At 45.6% G+C, this 15568-nt stretch overlaps 1 protein-coding gene across 1 annotated transcript in view; it reads left to right on the top strand.

Moving 5' to 3' along the window:
- The window catches only part of LOC142656994 (uncharacterized), a 35699-nt gene that overhangs the window by 4728 nt on the left and 15403 nt on the right, over positions 1–15568 (top strand). The window contains exons 2-6 of the mRNA XM_075832044.1: positions 682–768; positions 1521–1572; positions 9591–10829; positions 11349–11410; positions 13756–13890. Of these exons, the coding sequence (XP_075688159.1) occupies positions 682–768; positions 1521–1572; positions 9591–10829; positions 11349–11410; positions 13756–13890 (1575 nt within the window). The remainder of the gene's footprint in view (positions 1–681; positions 769–1520; positions 1573–9590; positions 10830–11348; positions 11411–13755; positions 13891–15568) is intronic.

Here is a 15568-nt window from a genome sequence, read left to right as displayed (position 1 = left end):
AATAATAGGACAAGAGAGAAATTTGTGCTGCTGCTCACAGAGGATTGCATAGACTGGATGAAATAGTATTCAACTGTGAGATGCGTGAGCAGGACTTGATCAGTACCAGTTTCTAAATATAAACAAGAATGTTTCTACTCACCGACAGCAAGCAGCTATATTGAAAATATTTAAGAAATAAAGAACATAGTCGTTTAGAAATGTACATGAAACTGGACGACTCCTTTCACTTTTATCTTTAGTCCAATCTGCTTAGACCATTTATAAACGGGGAAAAAAACAGTGCTAGACAATACACAATGTAAGCCACAGTGACCCTGCAAGTATACAGGCCCCATGCAAAGTGCAGTAATTTATTTTATTAAAAAAATTACTTGTTATGTCATATTTAAAAGAAAATACGCATTTTGGACCTGAAAGGACCTCAGGAACGAGGAATTTGTATTCTGAAATGTGTCAGCATGCCAATGTACGCTGCTACTGCTGCCAGGATTGATTGGGGCATCCTAACTCTTTGGCTAGAGCTCCCTGGTGGCACAGAAAGGAATTACCAGAACTAGCTAGGGCTCTATGACAGCAACGCGTCGCAGTAAAGGTGGTAAAATTGTAAGATTTGCTCAACTTTAATGTTTCGCTTTGGTAAAAAAACAAAACATCTGTTTCTTAATTTATCCCCCACAGATACTGGGGCACAAAAGGAAAAAGTCTGAGACTCCGATCTCAGAATGAAGTGGAAGACGCTCAGCAAGCTCTGGCTTGTCCTAACAGGTAAGTGAAGGAATCTCTGTGTTGCGGCTGGATCCCTGCAGAGGACACGCATCAATTTACCTCATTCTTTCAATAGCTAAAATTTGCAGCAATTTTAAGGTCCTCTTAACATTTTTTCATCTGTGACACGTTCAGGATACACTTACAAGGAATGTATCATCAGAAAACGGACTGTTGTTTAAATGAAAGTTTTTATGATTAACTTATTTTCTTACATTTTTGTAATTTTTATATTAATTTCCATTTTAAAAAATCCTGAAATATTGAAGCTCTCACACTGGCCACTGTGCCCTCACGATAGGCTGCCCGTTGCTGACACTTTTCAGCTTGTGATGTGTACGCTGAGGGCAGGGGTAGTCGCTGGGGGCAGCAGTCATCCTATTATTATAAGAGGGTGGGGTAACACCTCTATTATAAAGCTGGAGGTAGATAACAAAGGATCACACATTAATATTACACCTGTTATACTCATTTACAATGAAAGTAAATGACATAATTGGTAAATGCTGTAAATATATTTAAAAAAAAAAAACCTTGGGGTGACAAACCGTCAGCGACTACACTGGGCTCTCCCATAACCAGGACAATCATACGACTTGATACAGTATTTTGTTAGTATATTTTCCTACAGTCCTGCAGTGGGTGAGGCTCCCTCTACTGGTTGCCCTGTGATAACACCCCACTTTTATTTCTCACCTAGTCATTTATCCTTTTTTGCATATTTCCTATTTTTTTCATGTAACGATCCACAGAAAAAAACTTTGCAATATTGCAGTTCTCACACTGGCCACTAGAGCATACACAGTAAGCTGACATTTCCTGTTTTCTGCAGCTGACTTGTCAGATTTGCTGTATAGACTGTGTTAGATAAGCAGAGTCATCTCATTATCAATAGAAGGTGGATGAGTTAATGGAAGCTCTATTCTACTGCTGGCGGCCCAGATAAGGCAGGACAGTGACACTATACACACAGATAAGGCTCTGTATGCAGCTCCCCTGTCATTCCCTAGTCTCTGGGGGAGGGGCTGTCCTCCATTACTTCCTGGAGACTGTAATAATCTATAACATTTCTCTAACCTGTTAATTTAAATTCATTTCAGCTGAAATAAATCACACACAGCCCCTTCTATACAGATAACACAGGACAGACGTTTGTGACTCTAATATGGGAAGTTTTTATAAAGTTGGTGGATTGTCTCAACGGTGAGAGATTTTCTGGACTCTGCTGTTATAAAATGAGCAGTGATAGAACCAAGGGCCAATATTCTGTACCATTTTAGCACGGGGCCCCTCTGTAGATGACATGTAGGTAATATTTAACGTGACATTGTTACAACCATTTGACACATATTCTGTATTTTTTTGTATACAGCCTTATGCCTGAAAGTTGACGCACAAACTACTGGTAAGTTCAAGAATACTTTTGGTCAAAAATCTAAATGTTTCTGTGCTAAATACTCTTCTTGTTCTACCACTGTGGGCCATGTATTACTCATATGTTAGCCAGTAACGCTCCTCCTCTTCTTTTTCTTGCATGGTTCAGGTAGTAGCTAACTTACAGGGGCCTTTTTAGCAATTAAGGGTCTATCATTTAGTCACAGAGTCATCCAGGTTTCATTATTATGCAGAGCCCCTGCTCTTCCCTGCTTTTCTCTGGCTCCTACTGGCGGCTTAAATGTGCAGACCATTCCAGTTTTATAGACAGCCAGTGAACTCACTGATACTGACTACTGGTTAGACATACGCCAGTCATTGTACCCCCCTCTATGGTGACACCTTCACAGTGAGAATCCGTTTCTTGCGCTTCCTATAAGACAAGGGAAAGACCTCTCAAATTGCTCAAATATTAGGTACATTTCTTTTGAGAGATAATGAGAACTTCTGATCGCCTGATTCCCCCGTTAGTAGCCCCTGCGTGACCTGATCATTGACTTCATCGTGAAAATTGGGGGAAAAATCCTGGTGATCAGTCATCGCATAGTACTGATTGTAGAGATCGCAGTTTACAAGAGTCCAAAGGGCTACTAAAAACAGTGACTCGGCTTTTGCCATGAAGGTGGGATTGGGGAGGACTAGCATTATTCTGGGGTCAATGCTCGCAGCCTTATTCTGGATTCATGTTGTATAGAGTCAAACTTTGGTGCCCATAGCCGGCTCTTGTTATGTTGTATATTTATGTGTCTCTAATTTTATACAGTTACACACGGAGGAAAAGTAGGAATTTGTAAGGCTTAAATACGACATATTTTTATTATCACTACAAGGTAGTATTATCTGGCTATTTACAGTAGTACTATCTTGTCACTAGATGGCAGTATTATCTGGCTATTTACGGCAGTACTATCTTGTCACTAGATGGCAGTATTATCTGGCTATTTACGGCAGCACTATCTTGTCACTAGATGGCAGTATTATCTGGCTATTTATGGCAGTACTATCTTGTCACTACATGGCAGTACTATCTGGCTATTTATGCAGCACTATCTTGTCACTAGATGGCAGTATTATCTGGCTATTTAGTGCAGTACTATCTTGTCACTACACGGTAGTACTATCTGGCTATTTACCACAGTACTATCTTGTCACTAGATGGCAGTATTATCTGGCTATTTACAGCAGTACTATCTTGTCAGTAGATGGCAGTATTATCTGGCTCTTTACAGCAGTACTATCTTGTCAGTAGATGGCAGTATTATCTGGCTATTTACGGCAATACTATCTTGTCAGTAGATGGCAGTATTATCTGGCTATTTACAGCAGTACTATCTTGTCACTAGATGGCAGTATATCTGGCTATTTACAGCAGTACTATCTTGTCACTGGAAAGCAGTATTATCTGGCTTTTTACAGCAGTACTATCATGTCAGTAGATGCCAGTATTATCTGGCTATTTACGGCAGTACTATCTTGTCACTAGATGGCAGTATATCTGGCTATTTACAGCAGTACGATCTTGTCAGTAGATGGCAGTATTGTCTGGCTATTTACAGCAGTACTATCTTGTCACTAGATGGCAGTATTATATGGCTATTTACGGCAGTACTATCTTGTCACTAGATGGCAGTATTATCTGGCTATTTAGTGCAGTACTATCTTGTCACTAGACTGAATGACTTTATTATTTCAGTTGCATTTACAAGTGATAAGCCATGAAGACATATTTTATTGTTGCACAGGGCTCCAATTTCTAAAAAACAAATCCTTTCCCTAAATGTCAATATTATTGTTCCTAGTCTCAGTTTCAGGGACTTCTATCAAAACAACAGATTTCTATAACATCCGAACATTTTCTATTTCCCCAAACAGATGAAGTAAATAGCACTGATGCCCCCACAACTACGAGAATGACAACAGTTACCACCCAACCTCTGACAAGCAGTAAGCCTCCCACTACTACAGAGCCTCCAACTAGTACCGAGCCTCCAACTACTACTGAGCCTCCAACTACTACTAAGCCTCCAACCACTACAGAGCCTCCATCCACTACTGAGCCTCCCACTACTACTGAGCCTCCAACCACTACTGAGCCCCTAACTACTACTGGGCCTCCAACTACTACTGAGCCTCCAACCACTACTGAGCCTCCAACCACTACTGAGCCTCCAACTACTACTGACCCTCCAACCACTACTGAGCCTCCAACTACTACTGAGCCTCCAACTACTACTGAGCCTCCAACCACTACAGAGCCTCCATCCACTACTGAGCCTCCCACTACTACTGAGCCTCCAACCACTACTGAGCCACTAACTACTACTGGGCCTCCAACTACTACTGAGCCTCCAACCACTACTGAGCCTCCAACCACTACTGAGCCTCCAACTACTACTGACCCTCCAACCACTACTGAGCCTCCAACTACTACTGAGCCTCCAACTACTACTGAGCCTCCAACCACTACTGAGCCTCTATCCACTACTGAGCCTCTCACTACTACTGAGGCCCTGACAACTACTGAGCCTCCAACCACTACAGAGCCTCCAACCACTCCTGAGCCTCCCACTACTACTGAGCCTCCAACCACTACTGAGCCTCCAACCACTACTGTGCCTCCATCCACTACTGTGCCTCCATCCACTACTGTGCCTCCATCCACTACTGAGCCTCCAACCACTACTGAGCCTCCCACAACTACTGAGCCTCCAACTACTACTGAGCCTCCAACCACTACAGAGCCTCCAACCACTACAGAGCCTCCAACCACTACAGAGCCTCCAACTACTACTGAGCCTCCAACTACTACTGAGCCTCCAACTACTACTGAGCCTCCAACCACTACTGAGCCTCCCACTACTACTGAGCCTCCAACTACTACTGAGCCTCCAACTACTACTGAGCCTCCAACTACTACTGAGCCTCCCACCACTACTGAGCCTCCAACTAGTACTGAGCCTCCAACCACTACTGAGCTTCCAACCACTATTGAGCCTCCAACCACTACTGAGCCTCCCAATACTACTGAGGCCCTGACCACTACTGAAGTTCCAACCACTACAGAGCCTCCAACCACTACTGAGCTTCCCACAACTACTGAGCCACCAACAACTACTGAGCCCCTAACCACTACTGAGCCTCCAACTACTACTGAGCCTCCAACCACTACTGAGCCTCCAACTACTACCGAGCCTCCAACTACTACTGAGCATCCCACTACTACTGAGCCTCCAACTACTACCGAGGCACTAACGACTACCGAGCCTCCAACCACTACTGAGCCTCCCACTACTACTGAGCCTCCAAGCACTACTGAGCCTCCAACCAGTACTGAGCTTCCAACCACTACTGAGCCTCCAACCACTACTGAGCCTCCAACCACTACTGAGCCTCCAACCACTACTGAGCCTCCAACCACTACTGAGCCTCCAACCACTACTGAGCCTCCAACTACTACTGAGGCCCAGACGACTACTGAAGCTCCAACCACTACAGAGCCTCCAACCACCACTGAGCTTCCCACTACTACAGAGCCTCCAACCACTACTGAGCCTCCAACAACTACTGAGCCTCCAACTACTACTGAGCCTCCAACTACTACTGAGCCTCCAACCACTACTGAGCCTCCAACTACTACTGAGCCTCCAACCACTACAGAGCCTCCAACCACTACTGAGCCTCCCACTACTACTGAGGCCCTGACAACTACTGAAGCTCCAACCACTACAGAGCCTCCAACCACCACTGAGCTTCCCACTACTACTGAGCCTCCAACCACTACTGAGCCCCTAACTACTACTGAACCTCCAAGCACTACTAAGCCCCTAACTACTACTGAGCCTCCACCTACTACTGAGCCTCCAACCACTACTGAGCCTCCCACCACTACTAAGCCTCCAACCACTACTGAGCTTCCAACCACTACTGAGCTTCCAACCACTACTGAGCCTCCAACCACTACTGTGTCTCCAACCACTACTGAGCCTCCAACCACTACTGAACTGCCATCTTCTACTGAGCCTCCAACTACTACTGAGCCTCTCACTACTACTGAAGCTCTGACCACTACTGAAGCTCCAACCACTACAGAGACTCCAACCACTACTGAGTTTCCCACTACTACTGAGCGTCCAACTACTACTGAGCCTCCCACAACTACTGAGCCTCCAACTACTACTGAGCCTCCAACTACTACTGAGCCTCCAACTACTACTGAGCCTCCAACTACTACTGAGCCTCCCACCACTACTGAGCCTCCAACTACTACTGAGCCTCCAACTACTACTGAGCCTCCAACCACTACTGAGCTTCCAACCACTATTGAGCCTCCAACCACTACTGAGCCTCCCACTACTACTGAGGCCCTGACCACTACTGAAGCTCCAACCACTACAGAGCCTCCAACCACTACTGAGCTTCCAACAACTACTGAGCCACCAACAACTACTGAGCCCCTAACCACTACTGAGCCTCCAACTACTACTGAGCCTCCAACCACTACTGAGCCTCCAACTACTACCGAGCCTCCAACTACTACTGAGCGTCCCTCCACTACTGAGCCTCCAACTACTACCAAGGCACTAACGACTACCGAGCCTCCAACCACTACTGAGCCTCCCACTACTACTGAGCCTCCAAGCACTACTGAGCCTCCAACCAGTACTGAGCTTCCAACCACTACTGAGCCTCCAACCACTACTGAGCCTCCAACCACTACTGAGCTTCCAACCACTACTGAGCCTCCAACCACTACTGAGCCTCCAACCACTACTGAGCCTCCAACCACTACTGAGCCTCCCACTACTACTGAGGCCCAGACGACTACTGAAGCTCCAACCACCACTGAGCTTCCCACTACTACAGAGCCTCCAACCACTACTGAGCCTCCAACCACTACTGAGCCCCCAACCACTACTGAGCCTCCAACTACTCCTGAGCCTCCAACCACTACAGAGCCTCCAACCACTACTGAGGCCCTGACCACTACTGAAGCTCCAACCACTACAGAGCCTCCAACCACTACTGAGCTTCCCACAACTACTGAGCCACCAACAACTACTGAGCCCCTAACCACTACTGAGCCTCCAACTACTACTGAGCCTCCAACCACTACTGAGCCTCCAACTACTACCGAGCCTCCAACTACTACTGAGCGTCCCACCACTACTGAGCCTCCAACTACTACCGAGGCACTAACGAATACCGAGCCTCCAACCACTACTGAGCCTCCCACTACTACTGAGCCTCCAAGCACTACTGAGCCTCCAACCAGTTCTGAGCTTCCAACCACTACTGAGCCTCCAACCACTACTGAGCCTCCAACCACTACTGAGCCTCCAACCACTACTGAGCTTCCAACCACTACTGAGCCTCCAACCACTACTGAGCCTCCCACTACTACTGAGGCCCAGACGACTACTGAAGCTCCAACCACTACAGAGCCTCCAACCACCACTGAGCTTCCCACTACTACAGAGCCTCCAACCACTACTGAGCCTCCAACAACTACTGAGCCTCCAACTACTACTGAGCCTCCAACTACTACTGAGCTTCCAACTACTACTGAGCCTCCAACTACTACTGAGCCTCCAACCACTACTGAGCCTCCAACCACTACTGAGCCTCCAACTACTACTGAGCCTCCAACCACTACAGAGCCTCCAACCACTACTGAGCCTCCCACTACTACTGAGGCCCTGACAACTACTAAAGCTCCAACCACTACAGAGCCTCCAACCACCACTGAGCTGCCCACTACTACTGAGCCTCCAACCACTACAGTGCCTCCAACCACTACTGAGCCTCCAACCACTACTGAACTCCTATCTTCTACTGAGCCTCCAACTACTACTGAGCCTCTCACTACTACTGAAGCTCTGACCACTACTGAAGCTCCAACCACTACAGAGACTCCAACCACTACTGAGTTTCCCACTACTACTGAGCTTCCAACCACTACTGAGCCTCCAACTACTACTGAGCGTCCAACCACTACTGAGCCTCCGACGACTACTGAGCCTCCAATTACTACTGAGCCTCCCACTACTTTTTTATCTGAGACTCCCACCACTACTGAGCCTCCAACTACTACAGAGCCTCTAACTACTACAGAGCCTCCAACTACTACTGAGCCTCCAACCACTTCTGAGCCTCCAACCACTTCTGAGCCTCCAACCACTACTGAGCCTCCAACCACTACTGAGCCTCAAACTACTACTGAGCCTCCAACTACTACTGTGACTCCCACTACTACTGAGCCTCCAACCACTACTGTGCCTCCCACTACTACCAAGCCTCCCACTACTACTGAGCCTCCAACTACTACTGAGCCTCCAACCACGACTGAGTCTCCCACTACTACTGAGCCTCCCAGTACTACTGTGCCTCCCACTACTACTGAGCCTCCCACTACTACTGAGCCTCCAACTACGACAGAGCCTCCAACCACGACAGAGCCTCCAACCACGACAGAGCCTCCCACTACTACTGAGCCTCCAACCACTACTGAGCCCCTAACTACTACTGAAACTCTTACCACTACTGAGCCTCCAACTACTACTGAGCCTCCAACCACGACTGTGCCTCCAACCACTACAGAGCCTCCAACCACTACTGAGCCTCCAACCACTACTGAGCCTCCAACTACTACTGAGCCTCCAACCACTACTGAGCCCCTATATACTACTGAGCCTCCAACTACTACTGAGCCTCCAACCACTACTGAGCCTCCAACCACTACTGAGCCTCCAACCACTACTGTGCCTCCCACTACTACTAAGCCTCCAACTACTACTTTGCTTCCAACCACGACTGAGCCTCCAACCACGACTGTGCCTCTCACTACTACTAAGCCTCCCACTACTACTGAGCCACCAACCACGAAGCCCCCAACCACTACTAAACCCCCAACCACTACTGAGCCCCTAACTACTACTGAGCCTCCAACCACTACTGAGCCTCCAACCACTACTGAGCCTCTCACTATTACTGAGCCTCCAACCACTACTGAGCTTCCAACCACTACTGAGCCTCCAACCACTACTGAGCCTCCAACTACTACTGAGCCTCCCACTACTACTAAGCCTCCAACTACCACTGAGCCTCTAACCACTACTGAACCTCCAACTACTACTGAGCCTCCCACTACTACTGAGCCTCCAACCACTACTGAGCCTCTAACCACTACTGAGCCTCCAACCACTACTGAGACTCCAATAACTACTGAGCCTCCTACTACTACTAAATCTCCAACTACTACTGAGCCTCCAACCACTACTGAGCCTCCAACCACTACTGAGCCTCCAACCACTACTGAGCCTCCAACTACTACTGAGCCTCCCACTACTACTGAGCCTCCAACCACTACTGAGCCTCTATTCACTACTGAGCCTCCAACCACTACTGAGCCTCCAACCACTACTGAGCCTCCTACTACTACTAAATCTCCAACTACTACTGAGCCTCCAACCACTACTAAATCTCCAACTACTACTACATCTCCAACCACCACTAAATCTCCAACCACTACTAAATCTACAACTTCTACTACTTCTCCAACTACTACTGAGCCTCCAACCACTACTACATCGCCAACTACTACTACATCTCCAACCACTACTAAATCTCCTACCACTACTAAATCTCCAACTACTACTACATCTCCAACCACTACTAAATCTCCAACCACTACTAAATCTACATTTTCTACTACATCTCCAACTACTACTGAGCCTCCAACCACTACTACATCGCCAACTACTACTACATCTCCAACCACTACTAAATCTCCTACCACTACTAAATCTCCAACTACTACTACATCTCCAACTACTACTGTGCCTCCAACCACTACTAAATCTCCAACTACTACTACATCTCCAACCACTACTAAATCTCCAACCACTACTACATCTCCAACTACTACTGAGCCTCCAACCACTACCAAATCTCCAACCACTACTAAATCTCCAACTACTAACACATCTCCAACCACTACTAAATCTCCAACCACTACTAAACCTCCAACCACTACTAAATCTCCAACCACTACTAAATCTCCAACCACTACTAAACCTCCAACCACTACTAAACCTCCAACCACTACTGAGCCTCCAACCACTACTAAACCTCCAACCACTACTAAACCTCCAACCACTACTAAACCTCCAACCACTACTAAACCTCCAACCACTACTAAGTCTCCAACCACTACTAAACCTCCAACCACTACTAAACCTCCAACCACTACTAAACCTCCAACCACTACTAAATCTCCAACCACTACTAAACCTCCAACAACTACTAAACCTCCAACCACTACTAAACTTCCAACCACTACTAAACCTCCAACCACTACTAAACCTCCAACCACTACTAAATCTCCAACCACTACTAAACCTCCAACCACTACTAAACCTCCAACCACTACTAAACCTCCAACCACTACTAAACCTCCAACCACTACTAAATCTCCAACCACTACTAAACGTCCAACCACTACTAAACCTCCAACCACTATTATCATAATTGAACTAAGATTCCGAATCATTAACAGAGTATATATTCCGAGTTACGGGGACAGTTCTTCTGCGGATTATAAAGCACTAGCCACCGAAATAAGAACTAAAGTGAGTAACAATGAAATCATCTCCACATTGTTCAGGTTCGTGTTTCGGGGACCAGTTCACATTGCGGAGTCTGTACTAGCAGACGACATTCTCTTACATCTGATCCCTGCCATTATGGGGACCACAGGTTGTTTTGGGATCTAGGAGGGACTTACATGACGCAGATTTATCCTTTATTGCTTTTTTTTTTTACAATACCTAAAGTAGCAATATCAAATAAGAAAATGCAGCACGGCTATTAGAGGGGGGGGGTCCCCAAAGAGCAAATGGAGAGAAGATGTCTCTAGAGACATGTATTGTGATACAAAGCCAAATACAAAGTCAGCTCTGCTACATCCATAAAGAGAGGTGGCAGGAGTAGTTGACACTCATCTGTGCTCCGCCTGCCGCCTCAGTGGGAGCTATGAGTGGAGAATACAGCAGATGAGACTGGAAGCTTCTAACAGGGGGGTGAGGATGTTCCCGCCGATCACATTATTGGGGTCTCACCTTTGTCTCCTCTCATCTCTTATTCTACAGGTGCTGAAATTTATAAGGGTAATTTTCTTTCAATGTGAGGATATAAGGAACTTCAGATTTAGGTGAGTGATTATTATACCTGAGTGTGAGGTATACAGTGATAATGACCTGTGAGGGATATCGTCATCATCCTCATCCGGGGACACCGCCAGTCATCACTTATTATACTACTGCCGACATACTGAGTGACACGTCAGAGGATGGGTGATAAATGTTAGTGCACTACGACCCCCATGATCACTACTATAGGCTTTCCTCCCAACTTTTAAGAATCAGAAAGAGGGACAAGCAATAGGCCGTGCAGTAGGTCGCAGCACTTTTTTCCCCTTTTAAACCACACCTCTAATTCCGCCCATTCCTCGCCCATACACACCTGGTTCAACCCACACAGTATCATATAACCGAAAAACACAGCATGGATCTAAATAGCCCAACAGAAGTACCCTGCGGCTGTCAGCAAGCAAGAAATTAATTGATGTAATATGAGCTAGATCCTGGGGCGTGTACCCACATAAGCATCCAAAACATAAATATATAACCTACAAAAGAAGATGCCTGAAGACGAGAAGTATATGAAATTGAGAAAATACTTTATTGAAAAACAACATATAGACGTACAAGGATAAAAAACGAATCCATAAACCAACAGGTTTATGGATTCGTTTTTTATCCTTGTACGTCTATATGTTGTTTTTCAATAAAGTATTTTCTCAATTTCATATACTTCTCGTCTTCAGGCATCTTCTTTTGTAGGTTATATATCCACACAGTATCATGCCCTCTAGCTGTCACCCTACAATATAATGCCCCCCATAGATGCTCCCATGAAATATAATGCCCAAACAAATTCCACAATACAGCATAATGCCCCATAGCTGCCCCATAAAGTGTAATGCCCACAAACAGTATAATACCCACACAGATGCCCCCATACAGTATAATGCCCCCATAGCTGCCCACACAAATCATAATGCCCTCATAGGTGCCCTTATACAGTATAATGCCCCATACAGTATAATGCCCCAACAGCTGCCCCATTCAGTATAATGCCACTATAGATACACCCATACAGTATAAAACCCCCATATCTGCCACCATACAGTATAATGCCCCCACAGCTGCCCCATACAGTATAATGCCCCTAGAGCATCCCCCATACAGTATAATTCCCCCCATAGCTGCCCCCATACAATATAATGCCCCCACAGCTTCCCCTTTCCCATCCCACTTCCCCTTTCCCATCCCTTGGTTGAACTTGATGGACATGTGGTTTTTTTCAACCGTACAAACTATGTAACTATGTAACTATATAGTATAATGCCCCTATAGCTTCCCCCATACAGTATAATGCCCCCTTAGCTGCCCCCATACAGTATAATGCCACCTTAGCTGCCCCATACAGTATAATGCCCCTTAGCTGCCCCTAGTGCCAGTGCCGACATAGACACTGCTACAGTGCCCATGTAGGTATTACCAGACCCCCCCTTGAAGATCGTGCCAACCCCTGTAGATAGCGCTACCTTTCCCTGTAGAAAGTGCCATTGGGACTCCCTCTAGGAGCGGAATCCCTGGCTAGAGCATAGGCCGGAGATTTTGCTCCTAGATGGAATCCCTTACGTCACTGTCCAAATATGGACAGTAATGTCAGGGGCTCCTCCTTGAGCTGAATTCCCATTGCCAATGCTCTGGCAGGGAATTCCGCTCCATATATGGACAGTGAAGTCACAGGTTCCCTCTAGGATTAGAATCCCCGGCAAAAGCGTAATTTCGATAGAGTTGTATAGAGCAGCAGCATACATGTTCAACCCCCCCACCTGTGGATTAAAACCCCTTTAAAGGAATTGTCCAGTTTTGAGATCCATTGTCATATCCCCAATTGGGGAAGGGTGAGTGAATAGAGGGGGGTCCTCTGTTCAAGATCCTCATCTCTTAGTCAGAGTGGAGAGCGGTTACATAGAGCGTCTCTGGAGGACCTGTCCTGTATTACATAGACAACACATTGATATGAATGGACACTGTGCAATACTTCATTTCCCCTATGGTGGCGCTGCAGGGAAATTGAACATTTACTGCCCGGTTTCCCCACAGATTACAGATGATCGCTGGAGGTCCCAGCAGGGGGACACTTTGTGATGAGCTTATTGTTAAGAGACCCTTCTAACACGCAGAGATTGTCCAGAGCAGAGACCACCTATAATGTTACTACTGATACATGGTGGTGCTTATCATACAACTAGTATATCATGGAAGGGTGAAGGTTCCTGTGATGTTCCTGTGATGACTGGTATTGGGAGGACTTCTTCATACAGTGATCCTCATTCTATACCCCCCCCCCCACTATGCTGTCATATACATTACACTGGATACCCCACACTTCTGACCTGACTATATTGGATCTTTCCTGCAGGAGCGGTTCTGTAGATTCCACCATGGATTTAGTCTTTCCTAATGATACACAGACCCCCAGCTCCAGAGAGCTGGTTGATAAATTCTATGGAGAACTGAAAAGTAGCACCTCAAACGACACCATTGATGGATTAGAGTTGGATGCTCTAAGTATTCGATCTACAGGTGAGTGACACTGGGATTGCTCTGGAATACATTACAGCCACATATACAGTCCAGGGAGAATAGGAAGGTATAAGGAACCTTTTAACCCCTTCCAATCTGTAGATATTCATCCTAGCTGCCGATCCCCCGTATAACTACGGCGTGTATATATACAGTAATGGCAGATCGCCCTGTATAGGTTCTTAGTGTCAGCCCGATCTTCCTGAGGTGACATTACCGCCTCCCTCTCAAGAAAAGCACTAAATACAATTTTGGATTTGTCTAATTTCAAAACTTTTGTGGTTCCTGGCGCACAAATTGCGGCAAAATGTCGACCATTGGCGTCGACTGCGATTTTACAGATTAGAAAAATATGTAGAAAGGGGGGAAAGGTAGGATAGCTGGTATAACATTAAATTAAAATATAACCTTTATTGGGTATGTATACAAAAGAGTACATAGCAATAATTAACCCCAGTAAAGATTAGAAAAAGGATCACGTGTCCTCGGGTGGGTTTCTTCGTTATACCTTGCGGACAGTCGTTTCAAAATGCGCTGCAGTCATTCCGTCCTCTAGCACAGGGAAGTCACGAGGGGTGTAGGGGGATGACATTACTCTGGGAATGTATAAAATCCTAGAAGACATCAGAGAGTCAGACACCAGTTTTTAGGGCCATTGGGGGAACCTGCGATTCGCTGCAAATTTATTCGCTCCGAATAAAACGGGACGGTCTATTCAATCAAATTGGACCTGAATTAAATTTTTGGAAATTTTAGCAATAATGTATAATGGGCAAAGATCATATATGGTATCGGTCTAAAGGTTAAAGTAATTATAGAAGTAAAAACAGGACATTTTCTTTTTTTCCCTATTTTTGCCCACTTTACATTTATAACACAAAAAAAAGAAAATTTAAAAAAACTGCTTGTGCTTTGGTATCACATTAAAGCTACTGTGCCTCGAAAAAAAAGTCAGAAACAATATTCAGATGAAAATAATAAAAAAAAAATAAAAGTGCATTTTGCTGTGGACATTCAGGCATTTAAAAGGCCTTAGTCCTGAAAGGGTTAAATGGATTGCCCAGTATTAGAAAAACATGGCTGCTTTCTTCCAGAAACAGGGCTATACCTGTCTAAAGGTTGTGCCTGGTATTTCAGCTCCGGTCCATTGAAGAGAATAGGGTTGTGGTGCAATACCACACACAACCTGAGCCAGGTGTGGTGCTGTTTTTGGAAGAAATCAGTCATGTTTTTCTAATCCTGGACAACCCTTTTGAAACCCTGTAAGAAAAACCTGAAGTTTCCTTTGTTGAATGATTAATACTTGAATGATCTGGATCGAAATCTCCATGAATGTTCACACATAACTGACACTGTTCAAGCGAATTAGGATGTGGACATTGATGTAGTTGGTGATTTGAACCATCCAAGGTCACTGTGATTAATGTGTCCACATTGTACTAGATAGATATCAGAACAGGAAGTGTTGTCATGAGATTTACACCGGCAGCCACAGGCAGAATTGTGAACATGTCAGTGGTCGGTGTGTAGAGCCAAACAACATCCAGACTGACATTCACTCTTTCCTCATTTTCACTCATTTCTACGAATTGTCCGGGATGAGATTCACAGGGTTTATAGTATAGCAGCAAATGGGATTGAAAACAGAC

The sequence above is a fragment of the Rhinoderma darwinii genome, chromosome 7 (genome assembly GCF_050947455.1).
Source record: "Rhinoderma darwinii isolate aRhiDar2 chromosome 7, aRhiDar2.hap1, whole genome shotgun sequence".
NCBI lineage: Eukaryota > Metazoa > Chordata > Amphibia > Anura > Rhinodermatidae > Rhinoderma > Rhinoderma darwinii.
This window is presented reverse-complemented; position numbering and strand designations above follow the sequence as displayed.